This window comes from Calidris pugnax, unplaced genomic scaffold, assembly GCF_001431845.1.
Source record: "Calidris pugnax isolate Ruff unplaced genomic scaffold, ASM143184v1 scaffold41, whole genome shotgun sequence".
Taxonomy (NCBI): Eukaryota; Metazoa; Chordata; class Aves; order Charadriiformes; family Scolopacidae; genus Calidris; species Calidris pugnax.
This window is the reverse complement of record NW_015094509.1, coordinates 29249295-29269399: the sequence shown is the minus strand read 5'-3', so window position 1 is coordinate 29269399 and position 20105 is coordinate 29249295. Positions and strand designations below refer to the sequence as shown.

The 20105-nt window shown below is 45.2% G+C and overlaps 1 protein-coding gene across 1 annotated transcript in view; it reads right to left on the bottom strand.

Moving 5' to 3' along the window:
- ADGRB1 (adhesion G protein-coupled receptor B1) overlaps positions 1 to 20105 on the bottom strand; it is an 86473-nt gene that overhangs the window by 6900 nt on the left and 59468 nt on the right. The window contains exons 6-13 of the mRNA XM_014965224.1: positions 15891 to 16055; positions 13430 to 13594; positions 9553 to 9654; positions 7931 to 8037; positions 6953 to 7147; positions 5842 to 5910; positions 1777 to 1885; positions 728 to 871 (exon numbers count right to left, since the gene is read on the bottom strand). Coding sequence (XP_014820710.1) covers positions 728 to 871; positions 1777 to 1885; positions 5842 to 5910; positions 6953 to 7147; positions 7931 to 8037; positions 9553 to 9654; positions 13430 to 13594; positions 15891 to 16055 — 1056 coding nt within the window. The remainder of the gene's footprint in view (positions 1 to 727; positions 872 to 1776; positions 1886 to 5841; positions 5911 to 6952; positions 7148 to 7930; positions 8038 to 9552; positions 9655 to 13429; positions 13595 to 15890; positions 16056 to 20105) is intronic.

Here is a 20105-nt window from a genome sequence, read left to right as displayed (position 1 = left end):
GGCAGAGACAATACAGCTCTGGGCGGAACAGGACACCATATTGAGGAACGATGAAAAATTGACTCTTTGGGGTAGATATCACCTTTTCTTTGCACAGCGACTGCTGCTCAGAGGCCCTAGAGCAGCTTTGTGTGAGGATGCTTGTAATAGATGTCTGGAAAACAGCACCAAGTGAATGAGGTCTCTAGGAGAGGCCTCAGCCCCAGTACAGGATCAGCTCTGCCTATGTCTGGTGCCAGAAGTTTGTCCAACAAGTGATTAAAGGTTTCCAAAGGTGAAGGCTCCGCAATCTCCTTAAACAAGCTGTAATATCCCTCCCAATGTGCTTTAACTTCTCCCAGGAAAATAATGTTGTCTTCAAGGCAAAACAAAACCCAAGGAGTGCTGGATGTCGTCCTTTCTTTGCTAGTCACTTACACCTGAGGGTGTCAGCTGTTCTTGTACCAACTCCTGCTTTTTCTAAATATACTGCTTATTTAGGAGAAGATATACATCGACATCCAGATACTAAGCCTGCCCCTGAACTTTTGCAAGGGGTTTAGGCTTGGCTTCTGGTCAGGCCACATCTGAAAACCTTATTTGCACTCAGCAATGCATTTGGTGACCAACCTTTTGTGAGCAAATCCAGCTGAACTGGAAAGAGAATTTGAAGACCAGCCAAATGGAAGCAACCTGTCTTAGAAAATTAATAAATGTTCTGCTGGAGTGGCCTGGCTGTGCTGCCTACCTGTCAGCCCCGAAGACAGGATGCTCTTGGAGACGGTGACCTTGTCCTCCGAGTTCTTGGCCCAGTCCACCATGCCCCTCCAGCCTTTCATGGGAAAGGTGATGTCTGTTGCTGCATTAGCAGGTAGTTTGTGAATGCCGAGGACTAGAGGGAAGCAAGAGAGAAAACCAGTAAGAAAAATTAACCTCAATAAATTCCCATATGCTTAAAAATCCATTGGAGGCAATAGCAGGAAATCAGACAACAGAAGGAGTGAGGCTGGATCTTGATAGCTGTAGGAAGGATGCTATCTTCAGGTAATGTCTATGCATGAAGGAAGATGACATTAACTTTAAAGAATTCATGTTTCTATCCATTGAAAATGACCTGCCTGCACTAAAACTAGCAGAAGAGAGGTCAGTCTATTTCCAGCGTCCTATTTCCAGGAGTGTGCAGTAGCAGCTGCTTAGAGAAGAAGAGTGAGAAAGAACAGAGCAAGACATCTCTTGGTCTGTCCTCCCAGCTTTCAGCAATCCGCAGGACTTCCTCAGCTAGTAACTGTATCCGGCCCATCAACTTTAACAGCCACCAATGGACCACTCCTTTGTGCATTTTCCCAATCCCATCATGAACCCATCTGTACTTTTTGGCTTCCCCGACATTGCCTGGCAACAGGTTCCACGCTGTGATTGCGCATACAGAATAAATCAAGTACTGCCTGATGTTTCCTCGCTGCCTGATCACTTCATCGGTTGCTGGGCAGCTCTTGTGCTAAAAAATAAAAGGGAGCAACTAATTATGCCCAGTTCATCATCTGTTATCAATTCATGGTTTTATAGATATCTTTCAGATTTCTCCGTGGACATCTCTTCTTCACGCTGAAGTCCTGACTTATTTGGAGAGAAGCCACTCCATATTCATGATCAGCCATGTCTTTCTCCAGACTTTTTAATGTTCCACCACCTGCTGTCTTCCCTCCTTCCCTCCCCACATCCCAGGTTATGCACGTTGCACAGTAATTACAGCTTCCTGGGGTCTCTCCCCAACATGGGACGTGCAAATCAACTCACCCAGATTGTCCGTCACTTGGTAGGAATCCCGGAAATCTTTCATGCGGAAGCCGATGACATCAATGAAATCCTCCACAAGCCTGAACAACTCCTTGGCGTTTGGCCCTATCTGCAGAGAGAGGGAACACACTTAGTAGCATCAATACGGAAGACAACAGCATGAGTTTGTCTGAGGGTGGATATTTCTGTCCTCACACACGTACTAGAAACATACGTTGGATATAATGGAATATTATGGAGCCCTGAAGAATGAGGAATGAGAAATCCTGAGAGGAATCCTAGTAAAATAAAAAGAAAGGGGCAAAAAATAATATGGCTCTCAGATTGATAAAACTTAGGGTGGAGGGCAATATCTTAAAGCAAAGAGAAATATCTGAGACTCTCTGGAGCAGAAGATAAACTATCCATCTCCTTTCCTCCCCTAGGATTGCCTCTACTACCAACAAACCCATTCTAAGCAGGTAAGATACTGCTGGTGTTCATTGTGGTCCTGCTCCCACAGTGAATGCAAGAAGAGAAATGCACTAGGACAGACTCTTAGCAGCCATGATTTAATAGAGCTCCACTTTTCTTTCCAAGTCCATTGACTGGAGTATTTGGCCCAGCCTAGATGTCAACAAGCCAGAGGCATTTGCAATTGCACATCCAGAAGCATTGTGCCAGAGCGAAAATGTTCGTGTTGAAGCTTTGCCCTTTGTCAAATTCTGAGAGCCTTCCCCAAGCCTCAGACTTCCCCGACACCCAGGTACTGTGATACTTGGCCTGAGAAACATATTTGAACTACTTCTGATGGTACGTATGTGTTACCTACTGAGAGAGAGCCCACAAAACATTACCTCCCCACCAGGAGAGTTAATTTTGCTGTTGTTCCACTGAAGCAGCCACACTGAAGGTTTCTCCATGGTCCAATGTCAGACACCAGGTCACGTAATCCTATTCATAAAATTGTCATGGTCTGGTTTTGTGCTTTCCTGTTTTGTTGGCAGGATTTCACTCCCCAAATAATCAAGTTGCTGCTTCCTGGGTGTGGGCTGTCTTGGAGTTTCTTTGTCTTTTTCTTTCCTGATGTTTCTCCAATGATAAAGTTATTGGCAATAATTTTCCTTCACTCATATTTTGCCAGGCTAACACAAGGCTGTTAAACAATAACTAGTTTTCCAGTGACAGATTTCATACAAGATAATCAATCTGAAATGAGCTGTGCTGACTACCTGGCTTTTCCTCAAAGTACATTTGCCTACGGGGGCTTAGCAAATACCACAAGAGGCTGAGGAAAAGCAATTCAGGTCCTTGCATCGTTTTTGTGCTTTCCTGTTTTGTTGGCAGGATTTCACTCCCCAAATAATCAAGTTGCTGCTTCCTGGGTGTGGGCTGTCTTGGAGTTTCTTTGTCTTTTTCTTTCCTGATGTTTCTCCAATGATAAAGTTATTGGCAATAATTTTCCTTCACTCATATTTTGCCAGGCTAACACAAGGCTGTTAAACAATAACTAGTTTTCCAGTGACAGATTTCATACAAGATAATCAATCTGAAATGAGCTGTGCTGACTACCTGGCTTTTCCTCAAAGTACATTTGCCTACGGGGGCTTAGCAAATACCACAAGAGGCTGAGGAAAAGTAATTCAACTCCTTGCATCTCCTTGTCTCCTTTTCCACCACTTTCACAGCACTTTTGGGTTCCTCGCCATAATCAGGATGTGCTGAGGTGGCTGAGCAGAGCTGAAGGGACAGCTGGGGACAAACAGGACAGCGGGATGGACGGAGGAAAAAAGGAAGGCTGAGCTGGTGAGCGTACAGGCAAGGAGCACAGGAGTGGCCATGCCTGTCTGTGTGTCTGAAGGAAGCTTGGAAACACTAAAACTGTATCAGGATCAGATCAAAAAGTCCTGCCAGTACAGCAGGTGTGCACAGAAGGAGGAGGAGTGAGGAAGCTATTTTTATCTGTATACTTTTACATTCTATTACAGATTGAAATCACAAGGTCATGTTAACCCCAGGCTACACTAACTGATGCTTTTCAGGTTTTTATCATATAATGGCCAACACAATCTCCTCAGAGAACATGGTAGCTCTTCTCTGAATATTTTTCTACATTGTTTTGGTTTTTATTTTTCCTGAACAACACCTCTGCCTGGGGAGGGGGGCACAGGATGCTGGAATGTGAGTCTGCAAGGAAGTTGGGTGTAAATTTAATGAGCACATTGGGAGCCAAAGACCTTGTTTTAAAAGAACTGGTTCACCTTGCGAAACACAGGGTGTGAGTTTGGGCCAGCAGCTTTGAGGCAGAAGGACAGAGACCATCAAAACCTCTGTTGTCATCCAGCACCTGAAGATTTCTGCGTCCCAAAGTTGTGGTGCTGGCTCTTATCTTGGTTCCCACTAAAAATATACACCAGGTAAACTGTCTCCCCGTGATGGTCCTAGTCCTTGTGTAGGTTACGGTGATGCTGGCAGCAGCCTGGGCTGTATCTATCTATAGGTGCAAAGAGCAGATTGTGCAGGGAATGCCAGCGGGAATAAATTGGCACAGAGAGTAAGCTGCAGCTGTTTTTAAGGGGATCAACAGGGTTTCCCTGTTGTCATGACAACTTGACAGTCTCCTCTGCTCTGTGCAGAAATATGTACACACACCTGTAGGCTTGGAACTGAGTTATTTGGTCACAGACTCACAGAAGTATGGAAAAGCTGAATTTGGAAGGGACCTCAGAGGTCATCTGGTCCAACAGGTCTGACCAAACAGGGCCATCTAAAGCCAGTTGCCCAGTTGAGTCCTTTATTTCTCCTGGACCCAGTCCACATCATCTTCTTCCAAATGCCATGGGAAGCCACCAGATCTCAGTGAGAAGAGAGGAGAAGGACAGGTTCAAAGGGTGCTCAGCTCCTGATGGAGTTTCTGTTGCATGAAGAAACTGTATTCATGTCCCCGTCTCACGTTCTGGACTGCCAATTGTGCCAGCACCTACTATTAAGAGTTCTTCCCAGAGGACTTCCCTGGTTAGTGTGAGTGTAACTGGACTCTGAGGCTACTTTTTTGTGCTGGGTGATTTTTGCTTGATTGTTCAGTATTTCCTGACCTCTCCAAGGAATTTTGTAGCAGTAACCGGTGGTTAAAAGGGAGCTGCCATGTTCTGATCCACACCTCTGAGTACCTTCCACAGGCCTGGTCTCTCACAAAGGCTGAGTTATATTCCTTGTGCAGGTTATTTTTCAAGCTTAGACCAAGGTAGCTGTTGTTTCTTCTCCAAGATGCAATAAGGAGGAATGAACGTGGAAGGAATGGGCATTAAGATGCACCCATCCACCAGAGTTGCTGGTCTGAGGCAGAACTATTTCACTCTGATGTAATCCACAAAGGTTGTAGTGAGATGACAACACCGAGAAGCCCAAGGGCTCGCCAAGAGAAAGGGAAACGGACAAGGAATAGGTCTCACACAAGCCCAAACAGAGAGTTTAACAGGAGCAGAAGAGACAAGGGGCAAATTAAACATGGATAGGAAAACAAAAAATGCCTTCCCCTAATACATGAGGGTTTAGCCACAGAATTATTTGGCAGGATCCCCAACCTTGAGAGGAGGGAAATAAATATAGCTGAACCCTTCTGAGAACCAGAAGCTCAACTCCAAACCAAGCCTGACCTCTGAGAGCTCTCCAAAATTTGGTATTCACTACCAGTTTTTCACTGCTCTTCATGCGAAGACTCTGGCTTAGAGCTGAGATCCTGTGGCTCACTGAGTTATACTCCATAAATATGAATCAGCCTTGACTGAGCTCACACGCGTGACCAGTTGCATGAATCAGCTGATTGGCAGTCAACTCGGAAGCTGACCACAGCTGACCGTGTCTGGATTGGCTGTCTCCTCCATCATAAGGATTTATCCAAGGAGAACAGCATTGAAGGATGGAGATATTTTGAGGTCTGTTGTTCAAACAGAAATGTTTTGCACACAATGCAACATGGGCAAGAAGAGCTAGGAGGTGATGTAGACCCTTGGAAATTCCCCTTGTCATAGCTCAAAACTATGCTGAATTCCTGTTTGTTTCAGGGAAGGTGCTGAAGGTTCATACCAGCTGTGCTTCCTCCCATTTTTCCCGGTTTTCCTCCGATAAAAGATTGCTGATGATCTGGACAAAGTTCTGGAGAGGGGAGACAAAAGAGGGAAAAAGAGATGATTAGCCAAGTGTAGCATAGGCTAAGAAGGGCACAGTGATGTGCAAGGAACATGTGAGAATCAACCGTGATCCAAGGAGGGTTCTCATGGTCCCATTCCCAAAGGGTCCTACAACAATTCACAGGCCTCTCCACACAAGAATAACAACAAAACAGATTTTTGTAAGGCCTTTTTCCAAAGGCCTTCACTTTGACTGTTGTATCTGATAAGGCATTGGACTGGGAATATGGCCTGTATCCATTACTGAAAGCTAAGAGGGTATTAGGTAGATGTGTGTCAGAAACTCATTAAAACCAGATGATATTGTATTGTAAAAATCCATTCCTATCTTAGTTTCTACTATTTTTGTTATTTCCAGCACAGGGAAACCTTACAATCCTCTTCAGTCTGCAACCACGCAAGAGAAGCAGCGATTGATCAAGAGGGTGCTATGCATGGTGATATCTTTGCAGCACACTATGAGAAGGAAGGAGATAAGATATTTCAAGACCATTGATTTTTTTCTCTAGTTTTACCAGCCACTGCAGATCCTGTAGGATCAGTTTAATGTTTCGAGCCATGGAGTAATGACCTGTCCCCAGGGTATATCCTGTAGCCACTCTGCAGGCAGCTGCTGAAAGCAAAACCCTGGGATGAGAAGCCATCAAGACATTCTCCTATGTCAACATCTAGCTATGCAATACCACAGGATCCTCTTATCTCCGGTCATTAGGCTGCAGTGCCTTCCAAATAACATTCTTAGATCAATTAGACTCCACAATACCTTGCTATCAGGTTGAAATAGTTTAGAGTAACATTGGTTTTCAAGTTCTTACTTTACAAGCCAGGATGAACCACCTTGGTAGGAGAGTTTTTAACACACAAAGATGCTTCACTGGGGCAGAAAATACTCCAGCTTTTCATCAGCATTCTGTCAGCTACAAAGGAGGTAATCAAACCCTGACCCCTGTGCATGCACACACACCTCTAACCTAGCCTTGGTCTCCAGGATATGCATCTCAACTCACCTGCACATCCCCAGAAGTTGGGCTATGGTAAGCCCTACGGAAGATCTCTGTCATGTTCCTGAGTACGTCGATGGTGGACAGCAAGTCCCCACTGTAGCTGGTCCCGTCCTGGGAGATTTCCACAAGGTTATGGAGCACTTCCGACAGCCCGTCTCCCATCAACCCACGCTGAGCTTTGGAGAGATGTTCCCTGGTCTGAGAAACATGACAAACACTTTAGTGACAGTCAAAGTCAAGTTAATGAGCTCAGTGAAGGAATTGCTGGGGGAAGGTTTGTGACCTTCCTTGTAATTCAGAGTGCAGACTAGATGAATCTGACAAATTTTGCTGCGGCGAGAGCCTGTGATATTTTTAAAACAGTAGGAGAACAGAAGTGAAATTTTCTGCTTGCCCACAAAGGAAAGCTTGTGTGTAGGTTCAGAATAGATTATTCCATTACACAGACACTATTCTGATAATAACCCAAGGCCAGCTAACAGAAGATTTTTGCCCCAGAACCTTGTTTTCTTATAGCTAATTTGAAAATATTTTAGGAAAGACTGTAACTTTCCCTGAACAGGAGAGGACAGTTCTCATGAAGGTAATGCTGTTTAAGGCAAGCCATAGGAGATCACCAGAAATTCATCACAGCAATGATTTTAAGACTAACAAAAAATAAGTAACTTATTTAAAAGTGATACAATCACAGAGATTCTTATCAATAATGTGATTGGAAAGACCTGAGAGGACCTGGATTCTGCCAAGCTAGATATTAAAATACTCAGTGAGGAACCATCCCTTGCCCATGGAGTGCCCATGCATCACAAATAAGTAGTCAAAAACAGTAAGAGAAAAGCAGGGCAGAGCTGGCATCTCCCTTTCCCATGGAAATGCTGCTTTTTTTTTTTTTTTTTTTTTTTTTTTTTGGTAACTACAACAGTGTAACAAGCATTTGGGGAGATCCCAAACCTGCTGAGCTGAGAAGTCAGTCAGCCTTACCATCATCTGTATGTTCCTGTAATCAATAGAAACACACTTGATGTATGTTGGAGGCTCCCAATAAGCTATCCCTTCTTCATCTAAAATGCATCTTCGAAGGATCAGCCCTGGAAGAGGAAAGACATTAATAGGGGAGCGGGGACAGCGGGATGAAAAGCCAAGGACCCTCATGGAGGCCACCCAGAACTGGTCAATGCCTCCACATAGGCACACCTACCAGCACAAAGGGCAGCAGGGGCATCTGCAGGTGCTTGAATAACATGTACAAGACTGTAGGAGAGATTACTTCTAATTTTTCTACCTCATTCTCTTACTGCAGGGCAGGACAGCAAAAGGAATTGGGAATGAAAACAAAACCTAACAAATTGGGCACGGCTGGTTAAGGTGAAAGAAGGTTTTTGGTGCCCTGGAGGGCAGCTTTCTCCCTGGCTCAGGAAGCTCCACGAGCCTCCCCAGGTGGCATGGTCTGGTACTTGCAGCAAACCCAGCCACAGTGGCTTGTGCTGCCTACACAGTCTCGAGGAGAATAAATATCCGACAGCACCATCTTTGCCTCAGCTGAAAAACTCTGAAAGCTGCTTGTGATCCTCCCCCAAGCCGTTCCTTAGCTTCAGCCTACAGTGAGTTTCGCAGTGGTGATCACATGCCTTTGCGATGCAGAGAAACAGATACATCAGTGAGGAGAAAGGGGAGAGGGATCACCTTGCCTGAGCAATTATGCTGCCATTTGGAGAGTCTCTGAGGAGCAGGTTTTGCCAGGTCCACAATCCCCTTTCTACTGCTAAATGATTCAGTGACTTTGCTATGGGTACAGGTCTTCTTCTCGGCTAGCATTTGGGGTGACACTGTCTGTCCCAGGCTGTGTGAGTCAAAGAGAGCTGCAGGGTTTGTCTGTATTCAACAACCTCACTCAAGCAAAATAAAAGCTTTACCTTCATTACTGACACTGCTGCCCTCATATCTGTTCCTGCCTTAGACCAAGACCCAGCCAGCTGAGGGCAAGCTCTACCACCAGCATGTCTCCTGGAGCCTTCTCTGCATTGCTTTTCACTCCGTGGGGATCGTGTGGCCATGATCACAACAGACATCACCTGGATGTCCAGATCCTATCACTTCACCATGGTCAGACTGTCAACTTGAGCACCTGAATATACTTTTAGAGAGCTTCTATGGTTTCTAAGAAGGAGAGGAAAGCACCTAAGTGTGAGTGGACAATAAAATTCAGATTTCCTACCTTCAGATACTAGCTTCTTTTGTCAGCAGTGGAGAGAAATATAATGCTCAAGTCTTGAGGACTGTAATTAAGCCCTATCTACTTCTGAAAAGCTGTAGGTAATGGGGAAAACATACCACAATCACCCTTAATTGCAAAGCTATCCCAGGACTAGGCAGTAGGTGGATGGGGGACCACTTCAGATCCTCCAGGATGAACCGAGAAGTTGTTAAACAGTGAAGGACCACAGAAACCCAGAGAGAGTTGATTTAGCTCTGAGTGAAGGAAATGAAGTTGATTTGCTTGTCCTGTCCTCCCATAACCAGGTTTTCCTCATCTAGGAGGTAAGGGATGAAGGATGCCCCGAGGGTGGGCCAGCTCCCCAGCCAAGGCATGCAGTCATCCTTACCGGTGGCATTGCGAGGACATCGGACAGCTGCAGCATCCCCTGCAGGCGTCTCTTTCCAAACCACAGAGCCAAGACTTTCCTCATCACAGATTTCATGGGGCTCTGCAAGGAAGGAAAAATTGCATTGGTAAAGCCTCCTCCTCAGGAAGGACATGGAAAAAGGAATGGAAAGAGAAAAGAGGGGAGTGTGGTGTGGAGGGAACAGCACTGTGATGTGAGCCAGGAGACCTGGAGGTGAACTCCCAGCTCCACAGCTGCTTGGCACATGGCCCCTGACAAAGCCACTTAACCTCTTGGGAATTTGCTCTGCCTGTCTGAAAACTGGGCGTCCATCCATCCTGAGGATTAGCTTGCTAATATGCATGTAACAACCTGGGAAAGTCCACTAACACGCTTGCCTTGCCTTGTGGCAGCTCTTTGCAAGAAAGCTGTCATTGCTACATCCTACTAAAGAGTTTTCTTTTCTTGTTTCATGGGCAGATGTCCACCTATTGTGGGTGAACTCCATGGCTCCGAACTCTACTCCTTCCATCCTTCAGGGTCTCCACCTTCAGGGTTGGAAATGTCTAAAATGAGGCTCAGCATAAATAAATTGGAATAAAAATGAAGGAAAGAACAAAAAGGAGATGAAAAAACAAGGAGGACATATCCCCTGGGTGGACTTCACTCAGGTCCTCTGTCTGCAGCCAGCTTATGCGAGGACACAAGGAGAAGATCTGAGCAACAACAGGCTGGATTTGCATCAGCAGCTCGTTTCCAAACACTGCTGCAGAGTGCAGGAGGCTGCAGAAATGTGTTTTGAGACATCACAGAAAAAGCTCTTTGGAAGGAGGTTTTCAGATGCTTCGGTCTGTGGGTGGAGCTGAGTTGGCCCCAGAGTTGGTGGGAATTGGGAAAAAAACATTCCCTGCAGGAGAGATTTGTGCTCAGAACCTCATTACTTGCAGCATGTAAAATGGAGGGTTCCATGAAGATGGTGTTAAAGCTGCTTATCACTCCTGAGGATGAGCAGGAGGAAAAAATATATTTAACGGTTTTTAATTGCAGCTTTTATTTATTGTGTATGAAAAACTATCAATAAAGAGGAAGCTGACTGCATGCCTGCAACTGGTCAGGAAAGGGAGCCAAAGCCAACCAGCGATGGAGCCTGGAAGCCACCCATACTGGGGTCTAGTGATGCCAGCAGAGAAGGTTGTAGGGAAAGTGTATATCTGCCATAAAAAAAGAGGGAGGCCTTGAGTTTTCATATTACAAGGCAGCAATGACCCTGAAGGCTTCCTTCTACAAGGGATTGTGCAATAGATGTACTTACCTAGACCATTTTAGGACCTGTGTCAGGGAGCAAATACTCAGTGATGGACATACCCCAGTGTTGCTCTGAAACTACCCGGAGCACCAACCTGGCTGTGGGGAACTCTCAAACTAAAAATTATGTGCATGGCAAGTGCTACTTCTTTGAAGGACTCATACCACTCCCAACAAGCTCCCTATACATCACTGCTCCTGGAATCAAGCTCCAAGAATGCGTGACACCAGCCCCAGCTGCTGTTCAAAGACAGATTCCTCCCCAGTAGACACTGGTAATGAACAGTGCTTGGAAGCAGATGCTCCTTCCTCTGTTTTAAAATTCCCTTTTGAGTAATCTCTATTATAATGAAATCCCAGAGGGAAAGTAGGACCCCTGCTGTGCTCTGCACATATGCAGAAATAGTCCCTATGCCAACAGCTTATGACTCCTGTAGATATGGCAAAACACGGGTGGAAAAGAGGCAGTTTTATGTCCAACCTGTTGACACAGAGTTGCAGGACAGTAAGATTAAGTCACCCGGTTGTGACCTACACATGGTCACCCAGAGAGCTCGTGGCAGAGCAGGGAGCTGAATGCAATACTCCTGCCTCCTGGACCAGCTTTGGCCATGGTCACAGATTCTCCACTCAAATTGGGGCTCAAAGGAGGGTATGGGGCATGGAGTGAGAAGCTTCTAGCATTCTCTGCTACAAAACAACAGAGCACATCAAAAAGCAGGGAGGGAGTGTGTTCACATCTGACCTCCCCTTTCTCCTCCTCTGACCTGTCATACCTTCCCGATCTCACCACCCCTGCAGTCTCCCTGGGGACCACTGAGGGATGCTGTGGATCAGAGATGCTCTTTAGAAATACACTGATTATCTGACATTGTCTTGCCAGTGAGTGCAGGAGCAATTCCCACGCCAGGAGAGAATCATTGAGAATTATTTCATCCTCTTTATTTTTCTTCTTTTTTTTTTTTCTTTTTGATGTTGCTTCGTAACAAAATCCTTTTTACCAGAGTAACCTATTTGCACTGGGAGATTTTAATAACTAACCCAATTAAGCTCAATTCTTCTGTTCAAATCAAATCATGCCGGCATTTGGTACTTTCTTGGGAACAAATTGAGCGGGTTTATTTTTAGCCTCTGACGACTCCCCACCTTTTCCTTCCCTTGCAAATTAACAACTGCAACGAGACCCTTCTGGTTTTGAACCCTAGCAGGGCTCAGTCCCTGAGACATCCCTGTTCCTTTTGAGCACTGTGCAGGCATCAACCCCTGCGGAAAGAGAAGAAAAGGTTGGGCTTGTTCTGCCGGGGCCCCAGCTGGCACACACTGAAGCTGAACTAAATCTGCATCGCTCTGTAGACACCACCAGACAACCCGGTGCTACGATTTTCCATGGCGAGGGAGAGCTTTGTGGCTGAGTTAGAAGAGACTCTCACACGCCACTGCTAATTGAGAGGCACAGCTTGTAAGGAGAGGTGATGTCTTTTATTAGAGCGTAGCTGCAGAGAGTGAATACGCTGCCTCAGCCACATAGCCTCTTTCCTCTGTTATCTTCGAGCTAAACGGGTTGAAACTTCCACGCTGGAGTGCTTTGGCTTTTATCTTTGTCTTCAGCAGTTTGCAAGGGAGGCTCAGGGTCAGCTGTCCTCAAAGTGGCAGATCCGCCTCCAGAAGTGTCTGCACCAGCACCGTTACCTCGGCGCTGAGCTCCAGCCCATCTTTTGGAAAGACACCCCTTTTCACCACAATAGCCAGGATACCGCCACAAGAACCTCTCCTGCCTCTCACCCAGCTGCTCTGACAATTAATTACCCTTTTGGTCAAAAATCAGGACCTGTTAACGATCGATGCAATCTGACTGCCAGCATCACATAGGTCATTGATTCCCCACCAGCAATTTCACCGGGCGCTTCAACTGTGACTGAGAAAGAAAATAAAAACAGTACACTTTTTTCTGGCCTCTGTATAATGTGTGAGAGACAGACAGAAACTTTCCCACTTGCAAGTGTTTGCTCTTGCTCATCTTTCACTTTATACCCCAGATTTTCCCCGGTCCTACAACTCACTTGTCCTCCGTTCAGGGTTTTGCACCCTTTTTTCTCAAATGGATGCTGCTCCCATGGCTGTAGCTGGAGGGAAGGTGAGATTGGGTAAGGCTCTGACAGGTGTAGACACATCTATCTTTTTTTTTAAATTAAGTGATGTGCAGGTCTCATGTAGACTGGGTAAAGGGTGGGAAACCACTGCAGCATCCTCAGTATTCAGCTGCTTCATGGACTTGAGACTCTGATACCAGGTTTTGCTATGAGTGTGTCTGTTCCTCTTATGACTCTATGGCAATGAAAAGATGAAAACCATCAAGTCACCATCAGACCGGTGGGACTTATCAAACATGCACTGAAGTCACTGGTTTGGGCAATAATAACATCCAGCCCTTGATGTATCTTGAGTCTGGGGTATGGGCAGGGTCCAACTAGATCACAACTTCTTGTTGCATTCAGCTCTCTGAAAACAAATGCTCTTTTTACAATCCCTGTCCCCTTTTTCAAAAGTAAACATGAGGGTTTGGGGTACATACCAGGACACTTTCTGTCATTGCACTGCTTATACTCTTCTTTGGGACCCTGGCAAGTCTCTCCACCAAAGAAGGGCCCATAGCACACACGGTCACGTCTCTGAGTCCCACCTCCACAGGTGGCAGTGCAGCTGCCCCACACTCCCCAGGCCTGCCACTTCCCATCCACTGGAGACAAAAAAGAGGAGAGAAACAAACTGTCACGTTCCAAACATAATTGGCAACAGAAGGGGGCAATGTCCCAAGGTGAACACTGGAACATAGAGTTAGTAGACCATGGCTTGGTGGGAAAGGAGGTCTCCAGCCCTGGATATTTGTCTGATCATCAACAGACATGAAATCAGTGTGTGCTCTTTCCCATTGTGGCAGCCCTTTTATAGCTAAGGGTACTCCTGAGTTTCTCCTCAGTATCCTCACCTCCTGCAAAAACAGCTCAAATCTGGGGCCATGTGATGTAAAAACTCTTCAGGTGGGAAGGGATTCAACCACATCTGCCAGCCAAAGTACATAGCTTGAGTTGGGTTGGGATGTGCAATCTGTGTATGAAAACAAGACCTTCTCAGAGGAGGTCTGGCCCAGGGATTTAGAGAGACGAACAAGGCCCTTGGGTGAGAAACCATGAAGAAACATCAAACAAACCTCCCTCCAGCTGCTCCCATTGCAATGTTGTTTCATGTGCCTTGGAAAGAGGTTTGGGACGTTGTCTCCCTCCAGTGTATCTTCTCCCAACATCTTTACAGATTCAGTGGAAATGTTACTTCTTTTACATTAACAATGGCATTTATCAAAGCACTATAAAAATGTTAATTAGGCCTCACAACAAGCCTGCAAGGTAGGGAAACATTCTCCTCTGCTGCATCACAGATGAGAAACAACAACTCAGTGACAGAACTAGAGCAAAGACCTAAATCTCCTGATTCCTATTTGGGTTTTAATTAGGAGCTAGCTCGTCATCTTGGGCTGAACAATTCCTTTTGGGAGGGTGGGGGATCCCTCTCTTCTTCTCCAAGAAGCAGAAGAAAATCATCATAGTAAAGGGACAGCACCAACCTCTGATGCTTTCTTTGGTGACACCACATGCCGTGGAAGCCACAACCAACATGGCTTTGATAACTAACTCTGAAACCAGGGGGACAAATTTGTCTAAAAAAAGTGAGGCCCTTTTTGTCTTTGAAGATACCTAAACACCAAAACCTACTAGAGACCATATAGGAAAGTGCAATATCTGTGTTAAATACTGCTTATGCTCTGCTGGAGATGGTGATGCTACTGGAAAGGATAGGGATTCCCTGAGGAAACAGGTATACCAGGCTGAAGAGCTACTGACTTCTATGCTTGTGGATTGGAGAGAATAAAATTTGGTCACCTGAGCAAGGTATGAGAAGTACCTGAAAGAGCTGAGCTGTTTCTGACTGTCCCTGTTCTCTCAGAAAGGGGAAAAAGACCCTTTCCATCTCAGGGACCCACTCCCTCTCAGTCCTATGGTCTAACAGGGATGGAGTACCCAGGAAGAGCCAGGGAAAGGGCCAAGAAAAACTGGTTGCTGATCAATCTTGAAGGCTTCTAGATGTTCAAGCTTTGTTTCCAGGTCAGAATAATTTCCATATTACCTGACCCATTTAGTCCCTTTGCAATGGTGTGCCCCAAGACTTCTGCACAGAAAGGAGGAAACTGCACTTGAAACTCTGTAGTGTCGGTGTCAATCTGAGAAATGAAGCCTCCTGGTGTTAGGTGTGCTCTGGTATCTGCTTCAATTTTCTTTGCTTCTCCTGCATGAAATTGCTCTGCTGGAGCCTGTGGTCCATGGTATGAAGACAAGGTGATTATTCTGAATTTAAAGTACTGGCTACAACAGCTGAGGCAGCAAGGATTGTTGCTATTATTATTATTACTGTTATTATTGTTATTATTATTATTATTAAGAGACACAGATGATTATTATTATTATTATTATTATTATTAAGAGACACAATTAGATAAGTAAAGTGACAAGTCTTAGATAGGCATGAATCAAGCCTTCATTGTGCCAGACGTTGACATGGATAAGGTTCAAAGCTGTGATAAAATAGTGGTTATTCCCTGTTTGCTTCACCTGCAACTAGGAGTGGCGAACTGGTAGGAGATGAATCAGAAAAAAGAAAAAAGAGGAGAAAAGTTGAAGCACTGTGGAGACATGGAAAGGGTTTCATTGGTATTTTGTTCATCTTTTTTAAGCACAAGCTGGAAACTGGTATCTAAGGGCAGAAAGACACGTTTCCTGTGGGTAATCATTCACCTCTCTGGGATCTCATGGATTTTGGCTTGCATGGTCTATTGGTATGATCAACCACCTCCTTATTAGTGTATTACTGGTGAAAACTGTGAAACTCTTCTCCAAAGAGAGTAGAAGGAGATTTTACAAAAGCCTGCCTGGGACTGCAGAGAAGGATGATCCAAGAGAAACAAAAAGCTATTTGTCACTGACCTGGACATTGGCGTAGGAAGCAGTCCCTGGTCTCCACCCAGTGTCCCTGGCATTCGGCTCCCCCGTAGGAGGGTCCATTGCACTCCCTTGTCCTCTGCTGGGTGCCGTTGGAGCAGGAAGCGGAGCAAGAGCTCCAGCTCGACCACTCATTCCAGTTGCCGTCCACTGAGTGGCCCAAAGAGAGAAAACAAAGCGGAATGTGAAAATAGCACCCTCTGGAAAGAGGTACATTCAACAGTCTCTGGCCTTTGCCTACAAGGAACCAAGGCAGGGAAGGACAAACTGGAGTCACAGAGTGTTAGAGAGGGCAAAGATCATCAGGAAAAAGTTCAGACTACTGTGGCAACAGCAATTTGTTGGGATCCTCTGGAACCTCCAATGGATATGTTACGGCCTGGCAGGATGCAAGTGCCATAACATTTCAATTTTTATGTCCATACATAACACCATGAAAGCTGAAATTATTGATATTACACATTCCAACATAAAAGTCAAAACTATTAATACTGCTGATCACAACATAAAAGAGAAAAAAAAAAAAAAAAAGAGCATGGATCATGATTTCACTGAAAATTTTGAAGGAATCAATACATTACCATGACATCTCCCATTCTGGGCAATCAACACTTTTTGAGGGAACCAATTTTTCACCAAAACAATGCATGAGTCTGCAGGGAAAGAAGTTTCTCAAGCACCCAAATGCTCTGTTTTTCATTAAAAAACAGGCAGACACTTGAATTGCAGAGTTATTCACAGGAATTCACGGTGCTAGCCGGGAAATGCTCAGAGAAAAGGTGTGTTCCAACAGGAGACCACGAACAGAGGGCACGTGTGTGGTCAATGTACTTCTCCCACGGCTGAATTAACACTGACAGGCTTGATATGATTCTACACAGCAAAGTCTTTGATAATTAAATAGAGGAGGGAGAGACAAGAGAGGTTATGATAGGGACAGGGTTGGAGAGAAACATGAATACATCTTATTAGCGTGGTACAGTGTGCGGCATTCCCAAGTGTGGCAGCTACACTCTAATTGGTCCCTGATCAACAGATTCATCACCCAGTCTGCTATTGCTGGAGCACTTTTTTCTCATTAGCAGTGGTCATCATGCTCTGTTTAGCTCTCGCTAGCTCTCGCTCCGAAAAACGACTTGAATCCCTGAAAAGTCTGAATTTTGGCTCAAATCACATTGCTGTAGATTTCAGCTCATTTTTCTTTTTTTTTGGCTTTGCTTTTCAGTCAAAATATATAGGCAACCTTGTCCCCTGTGCAATCTGCAAGGACTCGAACAGCCCTGAATAATCCCCATTGCGGTTGTGCAGCTTTTTGTTTGCAAGCATGGGAAAACAACTGTAAAAAACATCCAAATGAGCAACTCAAACTCCAAATGAGTTAACTCAGAGGTGCTCACGTGAGCTCAGAAGGTGTAAAAAAATCAGACAGACACACAGGTACTTCCAAAAGGTGTTTGTTTTTAGCAATCTGAGCTTGATGTTTTCATTGTGCATAAATTCGAGGCATCATGTCAGCGCCTATCAATCCCAAGGAAGAGAAATGCAAGAAGTGGTGACTGACAGGTGATTCCTCTCTAGAAAAGATTCAAAAATCCACAAAATAGGTTCTACTAGGTGTAAATCAGCTTGGCTTTTCTGATTGAAGGTAGCGTTGCTAGTTTCCGTGAGCTGACAGTGTCTGCCCCTCATCAGCATTCCCCTACATTGGAAAAGTCAGATTACATTTACCAAAGTAAATGTTGCGTCTACTAAAAAAAATTGCATTTTTTACTAAAAAAAAGCCCTACCTGTGGCTGTGCAAGTGGTGACTGGAAGCTTAACACAACTGTGAGCTTACCACAACCACTTGCTGAAGAGACCAGAACAAGAGCAGCTTGTTCTACAAGGGGAACTGGACAACAATGAGGAAGACAGTTCTTCCAGCTTGGAGGTATCCTCAAGATCTAGTTGGACCACCCCCGCATTAAAAAATCTGCTGTAAAGAATAAAAGATGGGCCATTCTCATAGGTGACTTGCTACTGAAGGGAGCAAAAGGCCTGATATGCAGACCACATCTACTAAATTGGATGGTCTGCTGCCTCTCTCAGGCACTGGTTAGTGATATAAAGAAGAAGCCTCCCTCCCTAGTATGGTCCTCAGATTATCACCCCCTTTTGATCTTCCAGATAGGCAGTGAAGAAGTAAAGAAAAGAAGTCCAAGGGCAATTTCAGGACCTTGGGATGACTGGTCAAGGGATCAGGAGCACAAGTCATGTTCTTCTCTATCCCTCCAGCCGCACACGCTGATGTAAAGACGTCTCTTGGGCAAGATGCTGAGGGCTGTCCCTCAGAGCTGCTCAATGCCATTGTCACACTGCAGGGCGAGTCTATCAAAAATGTTCATTGGAGTCTGGCTGGTCTAGTCTGTGCAAAGACTGGCATTGTCTTCCCCCTTCTCTCTCTCTCTGAAGGACTTGGGGCTCAGCCTGTGATATTTAGTGCTCCAGAGGAACAAAAGCTTTGTTGTCCCTGCAGCAGAACGTTTTTATCCGTTGTAGGAATAAATCCTCAGAGCGGGGCGGTAATAAGCGATATGACCGTCTGGTGTGTCGAGCTCTGAGCAGCTCCCATTGTTGTGCTTCAATGAGTCCCCCAACGCTGCACTCATTTGGCACTGCAAAGCCACTGATTGCCTTTGTGGCATTAATTAGAGATGAAGTCTTGCAGTTGGACCGCTTGTCTTTTCCATCACTGTTTTGTTCACTGCAGTGTATCCACGTATTTATTTGTATTTAAATTAATTATGGATCAATGTTAACTCGGGGTATGCTTTATTGCCCAAGCAACGCCAGGTCTGACTTCTTCAATTTGTCTTTTTATGACAGAGTCAATTTGGTGTCTGGGATGTTCTTATTCCCAGCAGAGTCTTCTGGAGAGCAGCCAGAAATCCAAGGATAGTTACTTGGGGTGAAAACTGGGTGGGAAATGCCAGGAGGCTTCTCACAAATGTTTTCACAAAGTTCTCATTACTCCCACAATCCCTCTCCTCCTCCGGGGACATAATAATGTCTCATAATGACTCTCATTAAACTGGAAAATGTCAGTTGACATTACCCTGGGAGATGGGAGGACTGTTGGGGAGGTCCCTTGTGTCCAGCTCATGTTCACCAGCACCCCCTGAGTTAAATTAATGGGGATTCTGGAGCAAACCCAGGGCATGGTTCAGCTGAAGGAAGCCACAGGAGTGCAAGTGGATTTCCAGTGGGTAAAAGACATTAAATACTGAGGTTTCTTTCTTGAGGTTTCAAAGCAAGACTTGGGGAGAGGCATTTGGAAGTGAAATCCAAAGTTAGGGAAAAGGTATTTAAAAGTATTAAAATATGGCATGGAGGACTCTCAGGAGTCTCTGAGCCCATCTCACCAATCAAACAGGATCAAGTACAGAGGAAACTTGCACATACAATGAATTAATGCACGTATATTGCTAGGATGTAGAACTATTAATTAATTCCAACACAATAACAAGCCCAGTCAGGCAAAATAACTTTGAAACATTCACTGGAGATAACAAGTGGGAATCACAGAATCACAGACTGGCAGGTGTTGGAAGGGACCTCTGGAGATCATCTAGTCCAACCTCCCTGGCAAAGCAGGGTCACCCAGAGCAGGTTGGACAGGTACCCATCCAGGCAAGTTTAGAATATCTCCAGAGAAGGAGACTCCACACCCTCTCTGGGCAGCCTGTTCCAGGGCTCTGGCACCCTCACAGGAAAGAAGTGTTTCCTCATGTTGACATGGAATTTCCTGTGTCCCATTTTGTGTCCATTACCCCTTGTCCTGTCATTGAGAAGAGTCTGGCCCCATCCTTTTGATGCCCATCCTTTAGATATTGATAAGCCTTGATGAGATCCCCTCTGAGTCTTGTCTTCTCTAGGCTAAACAGACTCAGGTCTCTCAGCCTTTCAAGAAGCTTAAGAAGGTCTTGGAAACAGTAGTGATAGCTGAGCCAGTCCCAATCCAACCCATGTAACCGAGTGTTCTCAATAAGTTGTTACACAGGGCAAATCCAAACCTAAGAAAATACTGAGCCGAATAAGCCAGAAAACACCTCTAGATTACTCCTACAATGTGTCTTTTCCTTATAGAGGATCCTCTTCAGGACAGTGCAGACTGTGTGCTCATTCAACTGACACAGCTACAGACCCGCTTGATGACTTACA